This window comes from Chionomys nivalis, chromosome 10 (genome assembly GCF_950005125.1).
Source record: "Chionomys nivalis chromosome 10, mChiNiv1.1, whole genome shotgun sequence".
NCBI lineage: Eukaryota > Metazoa > Chordata > Mammalia > Rodentia > Cricetidae > Chionomys > Chionomys nivalis.
Window position 1 is genome coordinate 45,610,102 of NC_080095.1, and position 23,527 is coordinate 45,633,628.

At 43.2% G+C, this 23,527-nt stretch overlaps 2 protein-coding genes across 3 annotated transcripts in view; one reads left to right on the top strand and one right to left on the bottom strand.

The window, feature by feature from the left end:
• Vti1b (vesicle transport through interaction with t-SNAREs 1B) lies at nucleotides 1-14,575 on the top strand. 2 transcript variants are annotated; one of them, XM_057782598.1, is made up of 7 exons: nucleotides 193-326; nucleotides 4,544-4,585; nucleotides 7,181-7,239; nucleotides 8,468-8,659; nucleotides 11,796-11,969; nucleotides 13,032-13,093; nucleotides 14,278-14,575. In XM_057782598.1, the coding sequence occupies exons 4-7, from the start codon at nucleotides 8,477-8,479 to the stop codon at nucleotides 14,372-14,374; spliced, it is 516 nt and encodes a 171-aa protein (XP_057638581.1). In that variant the 5' UTR covers nucleotides 193-326; nucleotides 4,544-4,585; nucleotides 7,181-7,239; nucleotides 8,468-8,476; the 3' UTR covers nucleotides 14,375-14,575. The 2 variants fall into 2 exon arrangements, with proteins under 2 accessions (XP_057638580.1, XP_057638581.1); XM_057782597.1 differs by lacking the exon at nucleotides 4,544-4,585 and having other exon boundaries at nucleotides 1-326.
• Nucleotides 14,556-23,527, bottom strand: part of Arg2 (arginase 2) — a 24,286-nt gene continuing 15,314 nt past the window's right edge. Inside the window, exons 3-8 of the mRNA XM_057782596.1 lie at nucleotides 22,474-22,651; nucleotides 20,083-20,242; nucleotides 19,144-19,238; nucleotides 18,922-19,026; nucleotides 17,948-18,084; nucleotides 14,556-15,017 (exon numbers count right to left, since the gene is read on the bottom strand). Of these exons, the coding sequence (XP_057638579.1) occupies nucleotides 14,812-15,017; nucleotides 17,948-18,084; nucleotides 18,922-19,026; nucleotides 19,144-19,238; nucleotides 20,083-20,242; nucleotides 22,474-22,651 (881 nt within the window). The 3' untranslated portion in view covers nucleotides 14,556-14,811. The remainder of the gene's footprint in view (nucleotides 15,018-17,947; nucleotides 18,085-18,921; nucleotides 19,027-19,143; nucleotides 19,239-20,082; nucleotides 20,243-22,473; nucleotides 22,652-23,527) is intronic.

Below are 23,527 nucleotides of genomic sequence, written 5' to 3' on the forward strand. Positions count from 1 at the left end.
CCGGCTTTCCGTCAGGCTTTGGTGCCCGGCGCCCGTGCGGTGACAGCAAGGGCAGGGCATCCTGCTCGAAGGACCCCGGAAGCGCCTGGTTCCGGCGGCCCAGGTGCGGCTGTCGCGATGATGGCTTCGGGACCGGGCAGCTGATCGCTGAGGAGGGAGTGGGCCCTGCGCCCGGAGTCTCAGAGGCCGACGGTCACGTGCAGCTTGCGCCATGGCCACCTCCGCCGCCTCCTCCGAGCATTTCGAGAAGCTGCACGAGATCTTCCGCGGCCTCCTGGAAGACCTACGAGGGGTGCCCGAGCGACTGCTGGGGACCGCGGGGACCGGTGAGGCGGGGGCGGGGCCAGACCAGGAGAACTCCGCCCGGTGCGGTCCTCCCAGATGTGGACCCCCGGCTCCCCGCTTCCCATTCGGGCACGCCCCCTGCTGTAGTCCTGCCCCCGACGCCCAGGGACTCCTGCAGCCACTTGTCCTAAGACGGGGCGTGCAAAGGGATAGACATTAGGGTGTCGTCTCCTAGAGATCCTTTCATGTCCTAGAGCCTCAAATTCTTAGTTATCTGCCTCTCCCAGGGGCATAGGAGGTTAAGTCTGCGGTCCTGTGTTTTAGTAAGACGACTTTTAAAAATCGTGAGATTAGGGGTTGGGGATGTAAGAGTTTGATCGTTTGGTAGGCAATGATAAGTTTTAAATAATTCTAAACATAGAGTTTAGCTTATGGGTGAGACAGGCGGGAAGTGAGGGAAGTCACACAGCCACACCGAAGAGGAACTAGACTGTGTCCCATCAAGACTTTTGGATGTCGTAGGGGAAATCCGCAAGGAAGCTAAGCAGCTGAGTAATGTGGATTTCATTTCCGAAGCAAGGCTGCGGTAGCTGGCTAGAGGATGTGAGACGGGATGGATATGAGACTGTGTTAGGAGCTTCCGTGGCAGTTGACTAGGTAAGCATGGGACTCTGGAAAGTGAGCCCTTAAATCCAACAGGTGGTTCTGAGGCAGATTTATGAGACTAGTGGATTCGAGTAGGAAGATTGACGTTTCCGTGTTTTCTCACGTGATCAGTTGAGTGGAGGAACTTAAATATGAGGAACAGTTTCGTTTGAGTTTTAGATGGGACTGTCTACCTGTAGAGTGTATTCTGTACCTAGCCTGACAAAATATTTTTCTGCCATTAAAACCATTATGAAGCTGGGCGGTGGTGGCGCACGCCTTTAATCCCAGCACTCGGGAGGCAGAGGCAGGCGGATCTCTGTGAGTTCGAGACCATCCTGGTCTACAAGAGCTAGTTCCAGGACAGGCTCCAAAACCACAGAGAAACCCTGTCTTGAAAAACCAAAATAAATAAATAAATAAATAAAACCATTATGAAGAATTTATTAATATAGTAAATGTAGTAAAAACCAAGAATTTGCCAGTGGCAAATACTTTTAACCCCAGCACTTGGGATGTAGAAACAGGAGAATCTGTGGGAGTTAAAGGCCAGCCTGGTCTACCTAGTTACATAGAGAGTTCTAGACTAGATTTTATATACATTATGGTGAGTGGGGGCAGGTGGAGAAAGAGAAAGACTGACTTCAGACTGGCTTAGTAGCTGTGTGACCTTTCAAGTGTTTTTAACCAAACTAGTTTCCTCTAAAAATAAAACATAGCATCTAACTTCCTGGGATTTTTGTGAGGGGCAAATGACTTAATGTATGTAAAGCCCTTAACAATACCATCTGGTAGTAGTGAGAGCTACTAGCTATTATTAATATCTGGGAATTTGCTCTTTTTATTTACATTTATTAACTCTTTATACAGCTATTCTTAGGATACTCTTTTTTGTTTGTTTGGTTTTGATTTTTGCTTTGCTTGTTTCTCCATGTAGCCCTGGCTGACCTGGAACTCATAAAAACCTTCCTGAGTGCTGAGATTGAAAGTGTGCACCACTATGCCTGGTCTCAGAACACTTTCTAATGTACTCAGCACTTTACACATTTATGATGTAGCATATTGTTTGTCTCTCTGTGACTAGAAAAGGAGTTTGGAAGTGTGGTCTACAAATGAGCACCGAGAACCCCACCCGGGAACTTGTTAGATGCACATGCTCAGGCCCCACCCCGGCAAACAGATCAGTAACTGTCTTGACAGGTGTCTCTCTTGACTGCGCTCGGAAGGATTTCTGGTGCTGGCTTAAGTTTGAACTACGAACTAGAAATGAAATAGCATTTTGTTCTGTTCCGTGTGTATCATAAACTCCCAGGAGTAGTACCCAGCACATCGTAACCTGAGTGTGGCAGTGTACACTTAGGAGGCAGTTCAAGGCCAGTCTGGGGTACACAGTGAGACCCTGTCTTTTAAAAAAAAAAAAGAAAAAGAAAAAAAAAAAGAATTATATATTTGTTAAATTACTGTGAAAATCATTTTGGGTTGTTAAGGGTACTATGAGGTCTTAGAAGAAAATAGCTGAGTAAACAGAATAATTTTATTTTTCACATTTTCATTACTCTTCACATTGATATATACACCTATTAAAACAACCGAAGCAAAACAGATGCTTATTTCCCCAAAGCATAGTCTGTATTCACTCTTGGCCTCGAAGGATAGCTGTCACTGTGTGTCCTAGTTTAGGAAGGTTTTGTGGCAGTGACAGTCTTACCATGTATGATAATCACTGATCTCTTTATCCCACGCATTACCCACACTGCCCTCTGCAGTCACTATTGCTGCATTGCACTTACAAATGCAACAGCTGCAGAGAGCTGATGTTTTGTTCTTAGGTCAGATAGCATAAGTACATTGTTAGTCTACAGATAGAACCCGTAGGCCACAGCAGTGTCACACTAGTGTGCTCGAAGCAAATGGTCTTGATGAAACTGAAGGTTTTCACTGTCTAATGAGCCAGTATATAAGGGGAGGGCGACAACCTTCATAGCGCATTAACTTGAGCCTTTTCTAGCTGTTTTCAAAGCCTGTTTCCATTTAATTCCAGAGTATGATGCTAACCCCTTTATCAAATGAAGCAGTTGACCCTCCCCCTTCACTCACATCTGACAGATGAGGTATATGCATATTGCTTCCAGTGGCTCACTCTTGGTTTGGGGGCCCATCGTTCCCACTATACAATTCTGCTTTGTGGTTGATTTTAGCATGGATTCTAGCTTCCTAAAAGAGATTTTTTTGTTTTTGTTTTTAGAATATTTTATTGGTTGTTAAAGGATGTATGCTCTAACGTCCTTCAGTTTTACATCGCCATATACAGAAGAATTGGATTCCAAGTCAAGAGACTCACTTCTTAAAGCTAATGTCACCACATACATATTCCTTTGGCCTTAGGTGCCAGAGACCTACTTTGGTGGGGGTTCAGGTTCCAAAGTGAATGTGTGGAGTTGGGGGGCAGGGAGACAAGGAAACAGACAAAACTTGACGCTGAATCAGGTTGGCTGCCAGTGGCCTTTAATTTGAGAAAATATTACACCTATACTGTATAGTTGCACATAGAATTGAGTGGGAGACGAGGGGCTTGAGATCAGGGGTTGTTGAGGAATCTAGCCTTGATCTTGACAATAGGCACCAGTCATCTGCTACAGAAGGGCCATAAGTTCCACTTGCCAGGGATAAGAAGAATAACTGCATTATCAAGCAGGAACTTTCCTAAGTTCCCAAGGGAATGGAGACCCTTATCCAAATGCCTGACTGTGGGAAAAGGACTTCTGGGGAGCAGACACCCTACTACAGTTTCTTAGTCTTACTGTATGGGCCTGTTCCCCTCAATGCTCCCAAAAGGTAAGGTCCTGATGTCTTAACTCTTTTTCCATTGTACTGTACCATTCTGATTTCCAAAGAATTTTTGTGTAGAGAAACTACCATTGTACAAGTTTTTATCCTTTACAAAATTTCCCAGTAACGAGAATCATTAAAAATAAATCAAGCAGCAGTGACCACCGTGCGGACCATGCCACTTAGGGAACATGGCTGTCCAGGTTCTAGTTTCTGAAGTTGTAAAATGGAGTTGGTAATCTCTGAGATCCATCCTAGCTGTAATGTTGACTGGTGGGTAAGACTAAAGCATAAGCAAGCAGCTAGTGGCTGCTCAGACAAGCCTCTTTTGACTTCTGGATATTTTTCCAGCATCTATTTTTTGCAGATGTGTTCCCATCCTAACAGGCTTTGGTGGAGGTCGAGGGGCAGCACTAGCATGTCTAAATCATGGTGAGGGTGTTAGGGCTTCCGGCTTCACAAGATTGATTCCTGACCACCTTGCTGTGAATGGCACAGCTCCCGTAGTAATGCAGCTTGACATAGAGCTTGGGAAGCACATAATTGTCAAAGACACTCTCTTTGAAAATGTCCCCAACGGCAGGCAGCAGCCTTTACAGTGTTCTGAACCTCTTGATGGCATTGTCCTTGGGCACACACCTGTCACAGTTCATACAGTGCATTGCCTGTGCATGGCTGTGGTCCTTTTTGGTAATATTGGAGCCAAGACTGGAAAGAGCTTTTCTAGCTTCTTCACCAAAAGGAATGGTTTCTTTCTTATGCCTTCTCTTTGTTTTAAATCTAGGACTCCATAAAGGAGCTCAAACATGAAGTTCTGTTTTGAAAGGTAATACATTACCTAGAAGAATAGTATATAGTTGTAGGGCACTCGTAATAAGACGCTTGGGTTTTATAAGGTCAGGCAGAATTACAGCTCCATCCAGAGCGAGTGAAGATACCAGTGACACAGAATTGGTGAAAGCATTCCCCTCATCAAATGCTACCTCTCCCTGCCACTGTCACTTTCTTGAGTTATTCAAGAATTTGCCTCGCTGGGCGGTGGTGGCGCACACCTTTAATCCCAGCACTCGGGAGGCAGAGGCAGGCGGATCTCTGGGAGTTCGAGGCCAGCCTGGTCTACAAGAGCTAGTTCCGGGACAGGCACCAAAAGCTACAGAGAAACCCTGTCTTGAAAAACCAAAAAAAAAAAAAAAAAATTTGCCTCGAGTAAATGAATAATAAAGAATGGCACAGTTTTAATCCCAGCACTCGGGAGGCAGAGGCAGGCGGATCTCTGTGAGTTCGAGGCCAGCCTGGTCTACGAGAGCTAGTTCCAGGACAGGAACCAAAAGCTGCAGAGAAACCCTGTCTTGAAAATAAAAAAAAAAAAAAAAAAAAAAGAATGGCACAGTTATAGAAAGATCCAAACTAGGGTTGGGATACAGGTATGTATACAATACTGTGCTGTGCACTTTCTAGTGTGGGTCACGAAGAGGGTGTTATTACATAAGAGTGTTTTACTGCTCTGTGCAAGTGACCATTCTTGATTGCAAGTATTTTTCATTATTGGTGGCTCAAAACACACCTCTCAGGAACAGTGACATGCTTTGGTGTCCATCTCAGTTATATCATAGATGGTCAAGATGTGTGACCATTTGCCAGGGCTAAACTTTTCCCCATTTGTATTTTTTTTTAAGTAATGGATCATTAGGCTTTGTTTATTTTGTTTGGAGTTTTTGTTTTGTGAGCAGTATGAAGACTAGTTTGCTGGGAGTGCCTTGTGTATGTTAAGGAAGTGCCAACCAGCAGTGGGTGGGCCTAGTAAGTGGGGAGTTGGGAGGTGGTGGCAAGAGGTCATGCTTGACTACTGAGGAAGTGGTGAGCTTCGAACTATATGAGACCCTGTCTCAAAAGATTAAAAAAATGAAGCTGGGTGGTGGTGGCGCACGCCTGTAATCCCAGTGCTCGTGAGGCAGAGACAGGCGGATCTCTGTGAGTTCGAGGCCAGCCTGGTCTACAAGAACTAGTTCCAGGACAGGCTCCAAAGCTACAGAGAAACCCTATCTCGAAAAAAAAATTGAGTTCAGAAACTCTTGTTAAGTTATGATAACTTTGTAATAAGTAGATCATGTATAGGTTTCCTCATGTAGCTCATTCAGGTGAACGATTTTGGTTTTTATTTTTGTTTTTGTTTTTTTAAGCTCTGGAACTCACTTCGTAGACCAGATTGGCCTCAGATCCACCAGCCTCTGCAGGGTGTTAAAGGTGTAAACCAACACACCCAGTGGATGCATACATTGCTAGAAATTCAAATTCTTCTCAAATAAAACTGATTGCTTCTTGTTAGCTATGAAGGGATGATCTGCTTCCCTATTTTATAGCCACAGAAATGAAGAAAATTAGCCATGCTTTCATGTTAAGGCAGGTCCTATGCTAGTTCCAGAACCAAATTCCCCTGACTAATCAGGGCTCTCCCCACTACAAAGGTTTACCAGGTGACAGCATTCCAAATACCTCAGTCATTTTTTACTCTGTCAGGTGCCATTTTTAGTTATTTAGACATTCTTCCTTTATCAATATATTCATGGAAGATATGTGTCTAATACAGTTAGCTTTAAAGGAAATGTATATTTTAAGTGGAAAAATCTTCATATTATAAATAATCAGAAGAAACATAGTAAAGGTGAAATAATATTCATTTAGATATTATAACTTTGAAACCAGCTTGTTCTCTTATTGCTAAAAGGGAAGGAAGATCAGTAGTTTCTGTTAAAGACAAAACATCAGGAGTGTTTGGACTCACCTATAACTCTAGCATTTGGGAGACTAAGCGAGGAGGATTCAAAGTTGAAGGCAGCCTGGCTAACATAGGGAGAGCCTGCTTAAGCAAATAAGCAAACAAATGTGTGCAGCAATTTAGCTGACACGTGAAGGGCTGAGAAAGGAATGACAGTCTCACGCTTAAGTCATTGTCCATGCCACCACGGGTGAGAGAGATGCATCACACTATGAGCAGAGGGGGTGAATTTTGAGTTTGTTTTTGCAGAGTAGTGGTGATTACAGACTCACTTTGGAAACCCAGTGTTGGTAGACATTCCTATTGATGCGAGAGTGCCTGCCCCTCCATGAGGGTGGGAGGAGAAAAGGTTAGACGTGAATATTAATTTAAACCTGTAATAGGATGCTGTTGGCTTTAGAACCAGATAATTAGGCTAGACTTTGTCCTCAGCAGAAATATTTTCCTGAGTACTAAATGCCAGTGCAGTAGGCATTCTTCAGGCACAGTGAGAGTAAGTCTCCAAATGTTTCTAAGCCTCTAGGGGGTTAAGTGTTACCACCCCCACCCAGGGACAAATGGGAAGGTTATTCTAAGCAGTGGGAATGGCCTCTACAAATGCACAGAAGCAGTAATAAACGTTTGGAATGCACTTGTCTTTTCTAGAAGAGAAGAAGAAGCTGGTCAGAGATTTTGATGAAAAGCAACAGGAAGCAAATGAAACGGTGAGGACAGGGACCAAGTCCTTGTTTCTTGTACTTGGTTTTGGTCTGTTCTATAAATACTATGACTTAACAGGTAACCTTTTCCTGTCTACACATCTTGATTTGGACTGTTTGTAACTCTTAGGTTCTCTTTTGTTATTGTATAAAGTACTGACAAAAGCATGTTAAAGGAGAGGTTTGTCTGGCTCACAGTGCAGGGCTCCAGTCCCCTGTCGTAGACAGGTGAGGCAGCAGAACCTGGGCAGCATGATGTGAATGCATGCTACTGCTCAACTCTTTCTCCATGCAGTCCAGGATCCTGGGTAGGGGATGGTGCCACCCACAATGGTCAGTCCTTCGCATCCTTGAGTAATGCAATCAGAATCATCCCAGAGGCTGTCCTTGATAACAGGTGTGTCCAGAAATTTGTCCCCTAGGTGATTCTAGATCCTGCTGAGTTAACACCACTATCAACACTTAATAAATGAGGCTGACTGGTGGGAATGGGTGTGAAGGGGGCTTAACAAATACAGATAGGTAAAGTTCGAAGATTTTTGAAGTACAAGCATTTGATGATGCATTCCTGATATGAATAGTAGGGCATTCCCATGCCTTTCCTGAAGCTGCCCACTATGATCAGTAACTGACCTTTGTTAAACTTAGTAGCAGAGATGTATACTTCATGGGACCTGTGTGTTATTTACAGTGTTAGGTATAGAGCCTAGGTCCTTATGCATATGGTGTTGGTAGGTAGGCACTCTACCATGGGTGTATCCCTGGGTGCATTCATCACATCCTTAGCTTGTGGTGGAAGTTTACATGTATATGTGGGTGCGCGTTCATGTGATCTCATTCTTCAGGCTCCAGCCAATTTGCCGTTTTCTTTATTCTTTTTTGAAACAGGTTCTCACTGGCCTGGAACTTGCTAAGTAGGCTATACTGGGCTATACTGGCCAGCACTGGGATTATAAGTACATACTGCCATCCCCCACTTTATTTACATAGTTTCTGAGAATTTAATTTAGGTCTTCATCTTTGCAAAGCAAGCACTTTACTGTCTTTCCAGCCCCATAACATACTTCCTTGAGTGTCTACTAGAAACTCCTTCAGGTACTTAAAGTGAGCATGGTGTTTGGCCCTGCCACAAAATAGAGTTGCTATTTTGGTATCCTGTGGTAAAGTTTAAACTAGCGTATGCCCAGGTTAGGGAAAGACCAGGCTGTCTACTTACTCCTCTCTGCCTTCCTAGTTGGCAGAAATGGAGGAAGAACTACGGTATGCACCCCTGACTTTCCGTAATCCCATGATGTCTAAACTTCGAAACTACCGGAAGGACATTGCTAAACTCCATCGCGAGGTGAGAAGCACACCTTTGACAGCCACACCTGGAGGCCGAGGAGATGTGAAGTATGGTGCATATGCCTTAGAGAATGAGCATTTGGTAAGTGGTAAGTGCTTAGTAAGAGTGAGCAGTGGTAGCTGCTCCTCCCTTAAGGGCCTGTGGTACGAGAACTAGAAGGGCAACAGTTCCGGCAGCTCACGCTGGAGGCTTTGTTTTCCTGCTCGTGGCCTCTTCCCCACATCTAGTCCCACTCTCCCCTTTGGGATCTGCTCTTTTTAATTCCGGTCTTCCAAGATTTCTTTGTGTGCATACAGATAATACAGATAAAGAACAGTACTTTGTTTTTTTAGCAAACTTAGAAATTCTTCCTGGCTAGATTCTATCTTGACCTATTGATCTAATTCCTTTTCTTCTTGAACTTTTCTTCTTTTATATAAATTTTAGAATCATTTTCTTAGCTATATTCCCAAAATCTAGTTAGATTTTAGGTTTTCGGGGTTATTTTTTGTTGTTTGTTTTTTGTTTTGTTTTTAAGGAACAAGTTTGAAATGGATGCGTGTGAGTACACCTGTGAAGGCAGGCTGGAAAAAGGGAAATGGAATTTGTTGAAACAGAAGTTGTAAAAATTTACTCTGGTCATTTGCTACTTTCCCCTCAAAAACGGGGGTTAAAAAGGTCTAACATTTGTTTTACATTTATTAATTTCAGAACTTGTAAGTTTTCTTGCAAGGGGATTCTCGTTGTAGCCAACTTGCCTCAGATGCCTAGTTGAGCCTCCTGACTCTGCATTCTGAGTAGCTGGAGACCATATGGCATTTGCCACCCTTCCCAAGTCCATATGTCATTGTGGATAATACATATTACCTTCAGTAGGGCTATTCCATGTCTGTCTGAGGTTGATTTATGTGACGCTGTCTTTTCTTGCTTTCTTTAGCCTAATCATTTAGAACTGTATATTTTATTTAAAAATTGTTTTTCCTCCTTTCAGCTAATATAATTTTGTGTTTTTTTAAAACTCCATTTATTTCTATATGTATGGGTGTTTGCCTGCATGTCTGTTTACCATGTACATGCAGTTCTCATAGAGGCTAAATGAGGACATTGGATTTCCTGGAACTAGAGTTCCAGATGGTTGTGAGCCACTAGGTGGGTGCTAGGAATTAAACCCAGGTTTTCTGGAAGACAGCCAGTGCTCTTAACTACTGAGCTATCTCTCCATCCCTACTTATTTATTGTTTATTACATAATTTATTTTGTATTCATGTATAAACACATGTGTGGAAGTCAAAGGACAAAATTTGCTGGTCTCCATTATTGAACGCAGGTCTTCAGGCTTGGTTGGCAATGAGCCATCTTACCAGCCCCCATTTTTGCTGAACTGAACTCACTATATCGACCAGACTGGCCTCAGAATTGGAGCTATCCTCCCACTTCTGCCTCCTTGTTAAGATTACAAGCATGCATCATACACACTTGGTTTTATTTGACCCATGGTGATTTTTTCTTTTATGCTTTCTGTGAAATAAATATCCTTATTCTGCTCTAAGAATCTACTTTTTAAAAAAAAAATTTTTTTGAGACAGTGTATATTGTTCGTGAACTTGTTGTTGTAGATCAGACTGGCCCTGAACTCAAGAGATCTCCTACCTCTGCTTCTTGAGTGCTGGGATTAAAGGTGTGCACTACCTAAGCCCAAGATCTTTTCCCCCCATATAGGGTTTCTCTATGTAGCCCTGGCTGTCCTGAAACTCAAGAGATCCACTTGCCTCTGCCTCCTGAGAACCGAATTCTTGATGACATCTGTGCCATTTGCCACTTGCCCTGTAATAAGCTCTGTGAGCTGAGCCCCTCTTGGTTGTGTGTGTTTCAAATAGGTCAGAGCTTAATACTGCACCCATCCCTGCCCATAGTTACTAAATCTGGCCTGACCTAGGCTGCTTTTGTCGTCATGCTGTTTAGGATTATAGAGGACAGTGGGGACTTTAAAATTTAGAGCTCCTGGGAAGTTAGGGCAGCAGATTCTCCCTTCTCTGTGAGCCAGTCACCAGCGTGTTCACTTCAGAGTGCTGTTTGGCATGAGGTGAAGTTCACCAACAGAGGTTAGCCACATAAGTTTTTGTGGGTTTTGTTGTTGTTGTTAAGAGTGTGGCAATGTCTCTGGCTTTTAATGCCTCAGATCTGTGCTGAGAAAGAGTGCTTTATATGGTCCTTAAGTCCTCAATACCAGTCAAGCCTATTGTTGGTGAACTAGTCATTTTCCAGAGTTTTAGAAGTTAGCTGTTTACTTGTGGCACTATTAAAGTTAAAGGGCAGCCAGGTATGACGACAGACACTGGAGGAGGCTGAGCCTGGGGGGTCATGATGAGTTTGAGCTTGAATTACAGTAAGACCAAGAAAAAAAAAAGTAAATATTTAAAGAAATAGTTTTAAAGTCGCAGGCTATTTGGCTATTTACATTATCAGGTCACTTTGCTCCACCCCTGGCCCAGTCTGAGTACTGGCTGACATTGCTAGCAACCAACAAGTTACATGTTATGGTAGACTTCAGCTGGTCCATGGGGAAAATGCTCCAGGTTTTTTTTTTTTCAGTCTCTTCTCTTTACTCACGGAAATACAGCAGGCAGTGGGACACACTTCTTTAGTCTGTGACCTTCATACCTACTGCAGCTGGATACTTAACCTTGGATTGAAAAAAATATTGCATCTACCCAGGCCTGGTGACACATGCCTGTTTGATCCCAGCACTTGGGAGGCAAAGGCAGGTAGATCTCTGTGAGGTGAAGTCAGCCAGGACTATACAGTGAGACCTGTCTCAAAAAACCTCTAACTCTGAGGGATCCAGTGCCCTCTTCTAGCATCCATGCACCCTAGCATGCACATAAATCTTAGAAAACTTTCTCATATATGCTGAACATCTTTTCTCTGGCCATGATTCTCTTGAACCATAAATAACTATTTACATAAGATTACCTTTCATCAGGTATAATTAATCTAAAGATGATTTAATGTATTGGGAAGGTGTATATATATGTTAATATGCAGATACCATACTATTTTACACATGGGACTTCAGCAGGAGTGTCCTAGAACCAATGCCCTGCAGATATAAAAGAAAAATTAATGAAATGATTGCTCACTATATCCCTTTTACAAAAGAAGGTCACAAGGAATGTATTGATAATACATTTATAATAGAATAAACAAGTCTAACACTTCCCTTCCCTATTCCTGTCAGAATCGGCTACAATCTCAAAGAGCATTGCTTCTACAAGGCACAGAAAGCCTGAACCGGGCCACCCAAAGCATTGAGCGTTCTCATCGGATTGCCACAGAAACTGACCAGATTGGTACAGAAATCATAGAAGAGCTGGGGGAACAACGGGAACAGTTGGAACGTACCAAGAATAGAGTAAGTCTGGGCAATCTGTAAAGTAGGTGGGTCCTCCTACAGCAGGTCTAAATTCCGGGAATAACCCTCCCTTTCTCTCTCACACACACCCCTATACTTTTCTTAATTTTTAAATTGCTTGGCTAAAAAATTCCCCAAGAATTAATTTTACAGGGCCAAGGAGATGGGTCAGTCAATAAAAGTAGCAGCTCATTATCTGTAATGCCAGAGTTGTAGGGCGAGGATTAGATATTGCTCACTAGTTCTTTGGAGCTTGTTGCCAGCCAGTGTGGCCAGGTTTATTTGAAAGATCCTTTCTTCTTAGTAAGGTGGAGAGCAACCAAGGAAGGTACCCTCCCTTCTCACACAGATAATACACACACACACACACACACACACACACGTGTGTGTGTGTGTGTGACTGAGTTTCGTTTAAGCCTGGGATGCAGTGATCCTCCTGCTTCTTCCTCGTGGAATTAAAGTTGTGTGCCACCATGCTAGACCACAAAGAAGTCATTTATCCGTAAGATACCCATAAAATAAACCCTTAAAAAGAAAAAATAAGCAAACACCAACTCAAGAGGCTCTCCTAGTGTTTTGACTGACAAAATTTAAATCTTAAGTTATCCTGCAGTCACAGGCCAGGTACAGAGGAAACCTTCCTATTTGGCAGTCAGAAAGTTGGATCTTATAACTGTGGCACTATTCTCTTTTTTTTTTCCTTCTCGTGAGACAGGGTCTCATTCTGTAGCTCTGGGTAACCTGGAACTCACTATGTAGACCAGACTGTCTTCAACACACGGAGCCTGCCTCTGCTTCCCATGTCCTGAGATGCCTTTAGCATTTCTGTAGCTTACTCACAGCACCCACTCCTACAGGAACAATGAGATACAGTGGTTCCCTCCTTGATGAGCACCCACACGCCTTGACCTTTCTAGGTTCCTTCACTTATACTCAGGTATAAGCCATTAAATTCATTGGATTTCCTCGCATGTCTTAAGAAAGACCTTTAAGTGTCCACTGTTCAAATTCTATAGAATTTTCTTGAAAAGAGGAAGAAATGATGGTTATTTTCTCTTTCAGCTGGTAAACACAAATGAAAACTTGAGCAAAAGCCGAAAGATTCTCCGCTCAATGTCCAGAAAGTAAGTTTCAAAAAAAACAAAACCCCCTACAACTTCTCGAGACTTAATATATTTCAACTAAGAAAGTTTAAAACAGTAACTTAACAAATGTCCTAATAACCTCAGTGCTATACAAGCACTCAACATCCAAAGGATGTAGTTTTGTGCAGTTAGGATCTCAGGTTAGGGTTCCGTGTTAAAGCAGAGGGAAGCCTTTTGCTGGACAGTGTTAACGTCAGTCTCCACTTCTCAGGAGACCTCAGGAACCAATATGCTGTTCTGCTCCTTGAGCAGCTTGGTCAACACCCGGCGTGAGCACTGGTAGAGCTGAGTTCCTGCCTTTCATGGCAGGCCCTTTTAGGGAGTCCTGTTAGCAAGAAATATCAACAAAACAAGCTGGCAGGCGGTAAAGGTGGCTGTGGGGTGTGTTGAGGGGTAGATGCATCTCCAGAGTTGTCCTCTGACTGCCACAAGTGAACTCTGGTGGTGCGTGCATACATGCGTGCACACGTGAACTAATTAAAACAACCAACCTGAGGTAAGTACTAACAGCAGCAAAAACAAGGCCAAAGGGGAGGTACTGACACTAGGGCTAACCTGGGTGCATAGTAGTGTGGCGTGTATTTGTGTACATGTGAGCTGATAAGATCTACAGCCATCCATTCTGTTAACTAGTACTTGGAGTAGAATTTCCCCAAATAGTGGCAAATTCCTTGTGAGATAATCTGAAGTAAATTATTTAGAGAGTGACTGTTTAGGTAGCAGAGCAGAGGGAGAAATAGGAAACAGAGAAGTTTACAAGAGACTAAAAAGCAGTACTCAGGGCCACTGGTTACTTGACCTAAAAGCAGGGCCCATCCATGACCCTAACTTTGAAATCGAGGGTACCCCCAACCCTGCTTCCAATGTGCCCTCAGAGCTGTATGTATAATAGGATCATATGTAAAGCAGCAGAAATACACGTGGGGGATATGTGTAGAATCAAGAAGCCATGTTTGTATTTTGGTATTTATATTCCCGTCTCCTACATGTCTGTGATGTACTAAGTGATGTCCTTCAGTTACAGCCGAAGAGCACCATGGATTGTCACTAGCTGAAGGACTTAGGACAACACAAACTCCATCTGCCTCACTGTATCCAGCATTACAAACAGCTAGAAATAGGTTACCCAGACTCATGGCTACTTACTCTGCTTGTCTTTGTAGAGTGACAACCAACAAGCTGCTGCTGTCCATCATCATCTTACTGGAGCTAGCCATCCTGGTCGGTCTGGTGTACTACAAATTCTTTCGACACCATTGAACTTCCTGGAGGGAAGGGATTGTGGACCAGAATCTTGACTCTGAATGAATGGTGTTAAGCATATATATTGCTGCTGCGGGCTAACAGTTCAAGAATGCATTGTGTAGCCAGACTATGGGAGGGAGGGCAATGGAAAACCACATAAATGTGAAGGAACAGCAACAAGACCAGGATGATATACTAAGGTAATAAATGCTGTTTATGACTCCTTCAAATTTACATGTATAACATTAATATCTTGTAAACGTCAAAAAAACTACAAATACACGTACAGCAGTAGTATTGGTCACCAAACAGAGAAAGGAAATTTTACAATTGCAAGTGCACAGATGTCCTCAGTAAGGCAATATTGATCCAGACAGCCATTTAATATCTGTCCCTTAAATGCCTTGCAGCTCTGAAATGCCCTTGTGAGAAGTGCCAGTGTGCAGTATTTCCTAAATTCTCACACGTTCTTCATTTTCTGATTCATCTGGTGAACTAGGAGTGGGAAGGTGGTCATAGACAATATGTCCTCCTTCTCTTGTCTGGCCAAAACTTGAAGCAATCACATCTACTGCTAGGCTGGCAGTAGCCTTGGCCTCTTGCTCTGAAGTAGCCAAATGAGGATTGACTTCAACGAGATCCAGAGCTGACAGCAACCCTGGAACGATAAAGATGGAAGACGACCTTAGAAACTTCCCTAGCTGCTGCTTTCTGCGAGGGTTGTTCCATCTGGTAAAAAGTCTTTTTCCAACATAAATTGCCTACTGTCAGCCTTCTGTAGTTGGCAAGATGGCTCAGTAGGTAAAGGTGCCTTTGCCAAGCCTGACCGCCTGAATTCAATCCTTGGGTCCCACATGGTGTAAGAGCCAATCCAACAAGTTGTCCACTTGACATGGGCTCACATTCCCCACAAACATGAAAGCCAAAAATTAACAAAACACCAGCTAGGTGGTGGTGGCACACACCTTTATCGCAGTACTTGGGAGGCAGAGGGAGGCAAATCTGAGTTCAAGGCCAGCCTGGTCTATAGAGTGAGTTCCAGGGCAGTCAGGGATACACAGAGAAACCCTGACTCAAAAACCCATGAGGACCTGACAAGATGGCTCAGCAGTTAAGAGCCATTGCTCCTCTGGTAGAGGACTCTGATTCAATTCCACACCCAATAGTGTCTATAGCTCTTAATTCCAAAAGATCCAACACCTGATCTCCATGGCACCAATTGTGTGTGTACATCCATTATGTAGGCAGAACACTCTTACACATAAGAAAACCTAAAGTCCTTTGCACCTTGTCCACTTGACCACAAGTTATTTAAGTTAAAATAATAATTATATTAGGACTGAAAAAAGAACCTGTCCATATCTACCTTCCACCCCCCCCACCCCCCCTTATCTGGTTTACTTGTCTTCAGATTTTCCCCAAAACAAGGTTTCTCTGTATGGCCCTGGCCATGTTAGAACCCACTCTGTAGGCCAGACTGGCCTCAAACTCAGAGATGCACCTCCTAGTTTAGATTTTGCTCTGGATTCATCTACCTCTTAAAGAGTGATCTGAACAAACTAGAATTCAGTAACACAAGTATGTAAGAATATTTAGGGTGGCTATAAAGTCAAAGCATATTCTAATACCTAATAGTTTATTATGGTACACAACACACTGTACAGTGGCTCTTACATTCTTAATAATGCAGAATTGAGTGTATTTTACAAAACTACAAGTATGTTAACTTTGCACTGTCAGCATTTCCTGCACAGGTACTTGTGTCCCTAGTGATTAGTTTCATATTCCCACTGGTTGAACCAGCACCTCTAGCATATCCTAAAATATCCTCAAAAGGGTGTGTACCATCAAAACAATGTAGATGGAATGTTTCCAGACTACTGCCATCCTGTGGATTAGTTTAAGTAAATTGTCTTTGACAATATCCGGTCAACAAAACAGAAGGGAAACACAAGACACACCACTGCCACAACTGCTTGGTAAGATTGTTAACTCCCCTGGAAGTACTGAACTTCCAAGTTCTCTGTTAACTAAAAAAATCATTGGCAATATTTATGTTTCTGGATCTAATAAGTCTGTCTTCCTATTGTCCTATCTCACCTAAGGTTCTAGTAGACTCTAGGACCCAATCCCCATTTCTGTTCTAGATAAGACTGAAGAGATGGATCAGAGGGTAAAGGCTTCTGCCACTAAGCCTCACACCTGACTTGGTGGAAGAGAGTCGAGTACAAGGCTTCTGCCTTCCATGTGTGTCCACAAGTACACACAAGGTAAGTCATTTCTAAAGGGTTTCTCATCAGTTATGAGGTCTGCACCTTTAATCCCAGTACTTGAGAGGAAGAGGCAGGCAGATCTTGAGTTAAAGGCCAGCCTGGTCTACATAGTGGGACCCTGCTTAAAGACAAAAAAGGATTCCTCACCAGTTGTGGTGGCGCACGCAAGTAGGATTTGCTGAAGGAGGAAGAGGCAGGAGGATCATGAGTTCAAGGCTAGCCTGGGCTACACTTTTTTTTTTTTTTTAAAGATTCCTTATAGGCCTTGGTCTTTGAGTCTTGGGGTTCTGTTTACTTTTGTCTCCCAGTTTCATGAAATGATTAGTGAAATTGAGTCATGTGGTAGTTACTCTTGATAATCTAAAATTCACATTAATCCTTTGTCAGTCATTCTTCTAAGGGTGTCCTTCTTATTAAACTTACCAACAAGCTCCAGGAGAAGGCTTACCTTAGATTAAAGCGAAAAAAGATATTGACATACACTGACTTCAAGACTGAGACTGGGGAGCTAACTCAAGTCAGAGTGCTTGTCCAAAGCATGAGGACCTGAGCAGAATCCTCAGAGCCTGTGTTTAAAAAGCCAGGCACAGGCATAATGCTTTGTGACTGTAATTCCAGTTAGGGAGGCTGAGACAAGTGGATCTTGGAGCTCATTGGCTAGCCAGCTTGCCTAGTCAGTGAATTCCATATAGTAAGAGATCCAGGAAACAAGATGGATGGCAACTGAGAAATGACAATGGAGGGTGACCAGATTTTTTTTAAAAAAAAAAATTGTTTCTAGAGACCTTAAAAGCTAGACATGGTGGCTGGCACATGCCTGTAATCTCAACACCTGGGAGATGAAGGCAGGATATGTAATTCAGAGTCAACCCCCTCAGCTACATGAGTTTAATCATCATTGACTGCATGAGACCAGTCTCCAAAAGCTGGCTGTGATAAGCTTAACTCCAAATCACAGCTCCTAGTGAACCAACAGCCTCTGACAATGAGAGAAAATGGGCTGCTTGGCCTTGTTTATCTTACTCTGTCTTTAGACAGTTTAGACACTGGGAATGCATGCTTGGCATTCTGTTCATATATTAAATCTACTGCGTGGTGAGTGACATAATTTCCTGTTCAGAATTAATATATTTTGGTACAGTCCAGATTTAAAGAGGCCTCTTATCTATATACTCTATTAACCTGGTCATATGATATTGGACTATAAAAGTCTAACCAAAAACAAATGCAGAGACACAGAAAAGCGCCCCTGTGGAAAGATTTTGGCATGTTCTATATGTGTAGTTAGCAGACTGCAGGCTTGACTACTACATACCTGTTTTATGTATTTCTTCAGTAATATACACTCCTTCTCTATAGGTTAATCCCCCTACAACAGGGGTTCCTGTGGCTGGAGCCAGTTTAGGGTCGAATGCATCAATATCAAAACTCAGGTGGATTGGCTTCTGTCTTCTGGAAAGGAAAAGGACGAGAGGATATATAACTGGTTATGCTTGTCGTCTTCATTCTGTGGCTACAGCTTGATTTTGTTCTAGTCCTGGGGCTTTACTAGCCCAGCATATTTCTAGATTTTCTATTCCTGGAAATTACTCAGATTGGCATATTGACTTCTTACATTGTACTTTAGGATAGTGCTGTTTATGTTGCTTGCATGCCTCAGAAAAACTCCAGTGTGTATTTCTGGGTTACCTAGGGCAGTAGAACCTCTCACATCAGTTAATTCAATATAAGGAATTCTTTACTTCCACAATGTACTAATTAAGTTAGCTTCATCTAGGTTATAGTTGTCGCAGCTGAATATAATCCAGTTTAATGCTTTCAAATTTACCCTCCAGTTCTGATGAGTACAGATATCCCGTGACTGAAACATGCAACATCCTCATAGCAAATGACTGATTTCTTAGCAGCTTAGACTGACTACCCCTAACTAGCCTGCAGTTTTATGCTTAATACAGAACTCAGATGAAGCAGATGAAGACTAGGAGGAGCTGAGACTATGGAATACTGAATAAATGCTTCTCATCGTAAGATGCTTGCAAAATTGGTAACGAACAAAATCCATGAGAAGCAGGATTGGTCAGTGAATTAAATGAAACCCTCCCAAATCCTGGAGAATATGATTTGTTTGATAGTATGCCTTTCTAAAGTATTTGAAAATACATGTCTTGTGTTTTGCTTTTATTTAAGAAGTTGCTGTGTTCAAGATACAGACTTAAGCATGCTGCTCTCCCAGAGTTTGCCCCGTGTCCTCCTGGGACCTAGAAGTAGACATGCTCCGCCATTACTTACTTGCCAATCAGCAGATCAAATGTCTGTTCCATGACCTTCTGGATACCAATTTGATCAATGTCTCTCATGGAAAAATACTGGATGTCATAATTCTTTAAAATAAAACTGGTGAGATAAAAGGGGAAGACTCTAGTTTTAAAAAATGTATATTTAAGAACTCTTGCCTTCATACTGGTAGGCAGGACAGGCCCAAAGCTTAACTAACCCTCTACATCGACTTACTGTTCAGGAGGGTCCACATCTCTTAGGCCAATATACACAATACTTGGGGAAGAGAGACAAGGTTTGACCCAGGAAAATCCTGGCAGTTGTGGTACCTGTGAAGAGAGGAAATTCTTACTCTAAGAGTATACGTCACTTCCTTGTCCACTGCATGTTTAAAATGCCACAAAACACACTTGAGCTAGGAGAGAAAACTGTTCAGTGGAAATGTTTCAGAAGGGCAGCTACAAAATAAAGGTTTCTTGAGAATGTTTTTTAAAAAAAAAATCTGCTGGGTGGTGGTGGTGCACGCCTTTAATCCCAGCACTTGAGAGGCAGAGGCAGGGGATCTGAGTTCGAGGCCAGCCGGTCTACAGAGTGAATTCCAGGACAGCCAGGGTTACACAGAGAAACCCTGTCTCGGGGAAGAAAAAAAAAGTCTCCTAAGGCTGGCTTCTCATTAACTACCTAGGTAGCAGGAATATGCTGGCCGCCCTTCCCACCCCTTTGCACATTACAGATTGGTTCTTTCATCTTTCATTGCTTTAGCTTGGCTTCTCAGGAGGAATAGAGTCTTGTCTGCCTAGCATAGACTGTCCTGTCTTTTAAAGAGCTCAGAAAAATTGAACCCAAAGGCAAGCAGGGTCACTTAGCCTCTAAATCAGTGTGTTTTAGAGTGTGGGAGCCTCTGATATAGTTCCTGGCTATGGAAGTGTCCAGTACTACAGTTATCACCTACTTCTACAAACTGCTTTTCCTATTGAACCCCCACTGAGAACAGAGACCGTTATCTTGGCGGCCCTAGCATCCAGCTGACTGCCTGGTCCTTAATAACTTAAATAACAAGTGAAGGAGTTGGGCTAGCCACATTCAGCCCACCTTCATCCAAACCTCAACTAGATTCCCAAAACCCCAGGATAACCCTGCAAGCCTCTCACTTTCCCCTTTTGGCCCACTTACCTTGTCTTGTAGTTCTCTGACAAGAAAAGAAAGTGGCTGTCCGTGGATATTTCCAGATATCGTGGTGAGGGGTGTATTAATGTCAGCATGAGCATCAACCCAGATGACACAGAGATCTGGGTGGTGCCGGGCGTGGCCACTAATGGTACCTATTGCCAGGCTGCAAAGAACAAATATAAAATAATCTTCAAGGCCTCTGCTTGGCAGTAGACCTGGAAACAGATAACCTCAGCTAACAGTGCTTACACTCTGTCCCCAGGGCAAAGGCAGCATCCGGCCTGAGGCTGGCTTCCAGTGAGACAAAAGTCCCTCGGTTGGACTTCCCAAAGATTAACTTTTAAGTGACTCCAAGCATGGAAAGGTAACACTTTAGAGTCAGTGCCCAGTCCCAGGGGATCCAACACCCTCTTCTGGCCTCTGAGAGCACTGTACTCTCATGGTGTACAGATCGCAGGCTTACAGACACACAGGCATACAGATAGACAGGCAGGCAGCACACCCATACACATAAAATTAAAGGTTAGGAAAAAGAATATGATGCCAGACCCATGTTAATTTGTCCATTCGCCCCTAACCCAGAAAAGGAGCTCAAATACGAACATTTGTCCAGTGAATGCAATTTAGTTAAGCAATGGGGTCTTGTCTGTAACAATTTGCAGAAAAGCTGTGGAATTCCTTTCATTCTAACTTCCAAAGCATCTGGTACACTAAAGGGGTTTTACTGTTTGAGGTGGGGTCTTGTATATTTTCTAGGCTAGTGTCCAAGGAGCTCAGGCAGTTCTCCCGCTTCAGCTTCCTAGGAACCTGGGGCTACAGGCATGTGCCACTACATCCAACTTACATTAACTTTTGGGTTTTTTGTTTGTTTGTTTGTTTGAGACAGGGTTTCTCTGTAGCTTTGGAGCCTGTTCTGGAACTAGCTCTTGTACCCCAGGCTGGTCTCAAACTCACAGAGATCTGCCACCCTGAGTGCTGGGATTAAAAGTGTGCACCACCACCACCCAACAGTTTTGTTTTTCAAGCAGGGTTTCACTGTATAACTTTGGCTGTCCTGGAACTCGCTCTGTAGACCAGGCTAATTTCAAACTCAGAGATCCACCTGCCTCTGCCTCCCAAGTGCTGGGATTAAAGGTATGCGCCACCACCCCCACCCCAGTTTACATTAACTTTTTTTTAAAGATGAAAATTAGGAAGCAGACTTGCAGGTGTAGCTAAGTGGCCCTGCATTTGCCTTAGCATTTGTGAAGCCCTGAGTTTGAATCCCAGCACAACACACACAAGTAAAAGCTGCTTAAACCTGAAAAGTGGGGCTGTTAGGCATTAAAGTTACAAGACAGCCACTTGTGCTTGTGTACACCACTGAACAAAAGCCATTCAAACTATACATTATTCCCTCCTGCTAGAATTTAGCAGACTCTAAAACCCTGGCAAGTGTTAGCTTTGAACTGGAAATAGTTTAAAAAATAAAAAACTGGCAATACAGCTATAGACAAAAATAAAAACTAAAGGCTGTGGCTATCACAACGAAGAAGTCTCCAGTGAGACACCCCAAAGGGAAGAGAAAAAAAACAAGATTAAGCATTCAGAGATGGGGCTGAGGTACGAGGCAAGAGACCTGCCTTCTGGTTGATTCCACTGAACGCCTAGTCATCTCCAGAGAACCTGAGTCTGAATTTTATTCCTAAAGAGGAAGCTACTTGCCTCTGCAGAAGAGTAAAGGTTTAACTTCTGTTAGTAATCTAGAAAATTCTCCGAACATCTCAGGGAAAATTGCTAGACTCAATCAAAAAGGGAAAGTGGATTTCGATGGCAGCTCTGATACTTCCTGGCATTAGGCCTTGAACAAGTTATCTAACCTCCGCCCCTCAGAGCTTCTAGCAATAAATGAGATAAGTGGTACCTCCCTGATGACATCTTTGGAGGACTGCCTAACTGAATGTACCAATGAGTCAATGCTAGCACTGCACTCTACTCCTACAGCCTACAACTCTCCCACCTCTGAAATTCTCTAGTGCTTTTCAGTTTTTCATTTTACCTGTGTTTAACTAGTCCTAATAGATCTCAGCTGAGCACTTCTCATACTTTGAAAGAACAATTCACTAAGACTGAAAGGACTGACTGGGTCTCTATCAGAGAGAATATGTTTTAGCATCCCAAGGAAGGATCACGAGCAAATGTACCAGCAGAAATGCTTATGAAAACATGTCACTTCAGTCTATGGATGGATCCTACGAGTTCTCCAGAACAGTTCAGTTTCTCAAGAACCTTGCTTAGTCCACATCTACACTTGCTGTGTTGAGCATAGTCTCATCTGTTGTGCCTTTTTCTCCAAGTAAGGATGCTGGAATAAGCCAATCACTGAGCCCCAAAGCATCCTTGCTCCCAGCTTACCTGTGGTCTCCTCCTACAGTGACACAGCTGTAGCCACCTGACACAGCTCTACTAACCACCTCAGCCAGTTCCTGGTTGGCAAGGCCCACTGAGCGAGGGTACACTACCAGATTATTGTATGGATCATCTTTGGGAACTTTAGTAAAATTCAAATCTCCGAAGTCTTTTAGGTGGCATCCTGAAACAAACGAAGAGCAACAAAATGAACTGTTGGTGCCATTCCAACTTCTATTGACCTGGGCTACAAGTCACTACTGGAGACAAAGTTGTGATAGATCATCCTCATTTTTGACAGTAGGAACCGTTCCTACTGTCCTGACTGGCAAGGTTAGCTCAAGCCTACGAAGGAGGCCTTATGAACATCATTTCCCGGAGGCTGCACATTGCACAGTGAAATCCAGACCCATTTATAAAGTGGAGTTAAAAACCCATCAGGCTATAAAGAAAATGAAGTACTGTTAATTTAGGACACAAATACATGTGTAGAAATTCTCAAGACCCTGGTTTCATCCTCAATGCTGCAAGAAAACAAATTCTCAATTATTTTTTTTTCGAGAATAAGAGATTGGGAGCTGAGGTTGGAGAGATGACTCAGCAGTTAAGAGCATTTTATGCTCTTCCAGAGGACCTGAGGCAGCCCTTACATCAACTGCCTATAATTACAGCTCCAGGAGAGCCAGTGCCATCTTCAGGCACCAGAGCACACATACATGTATACATACGTATGTACATACATACATATGTACTAAATGTCAGGAGCTGGGGATGTAACAGTAGCAGAGTATTGCCTAGCATGTACAAAACCCTGTGCACATGGTAACACTCCTCTGTACTTGGGAAGTGATGGCAGGGGGCTCGGAAGTTGTCACCTTGGTCACATAAACAAGGCCAAGGCCAGTCAAAGCTACAAGACTTATCCCAAGCCGGGCAGTAGTGGCGTACGCCTTTAATCCCAGCACTTGGGAGGCAGAGGCAGGTGAATCTCTGTGAGTTCGAGACCAGCCTGGTCTACAATAGCTAGTTCCAGGACAGGCTCCAAAGCCACAGAGAAACC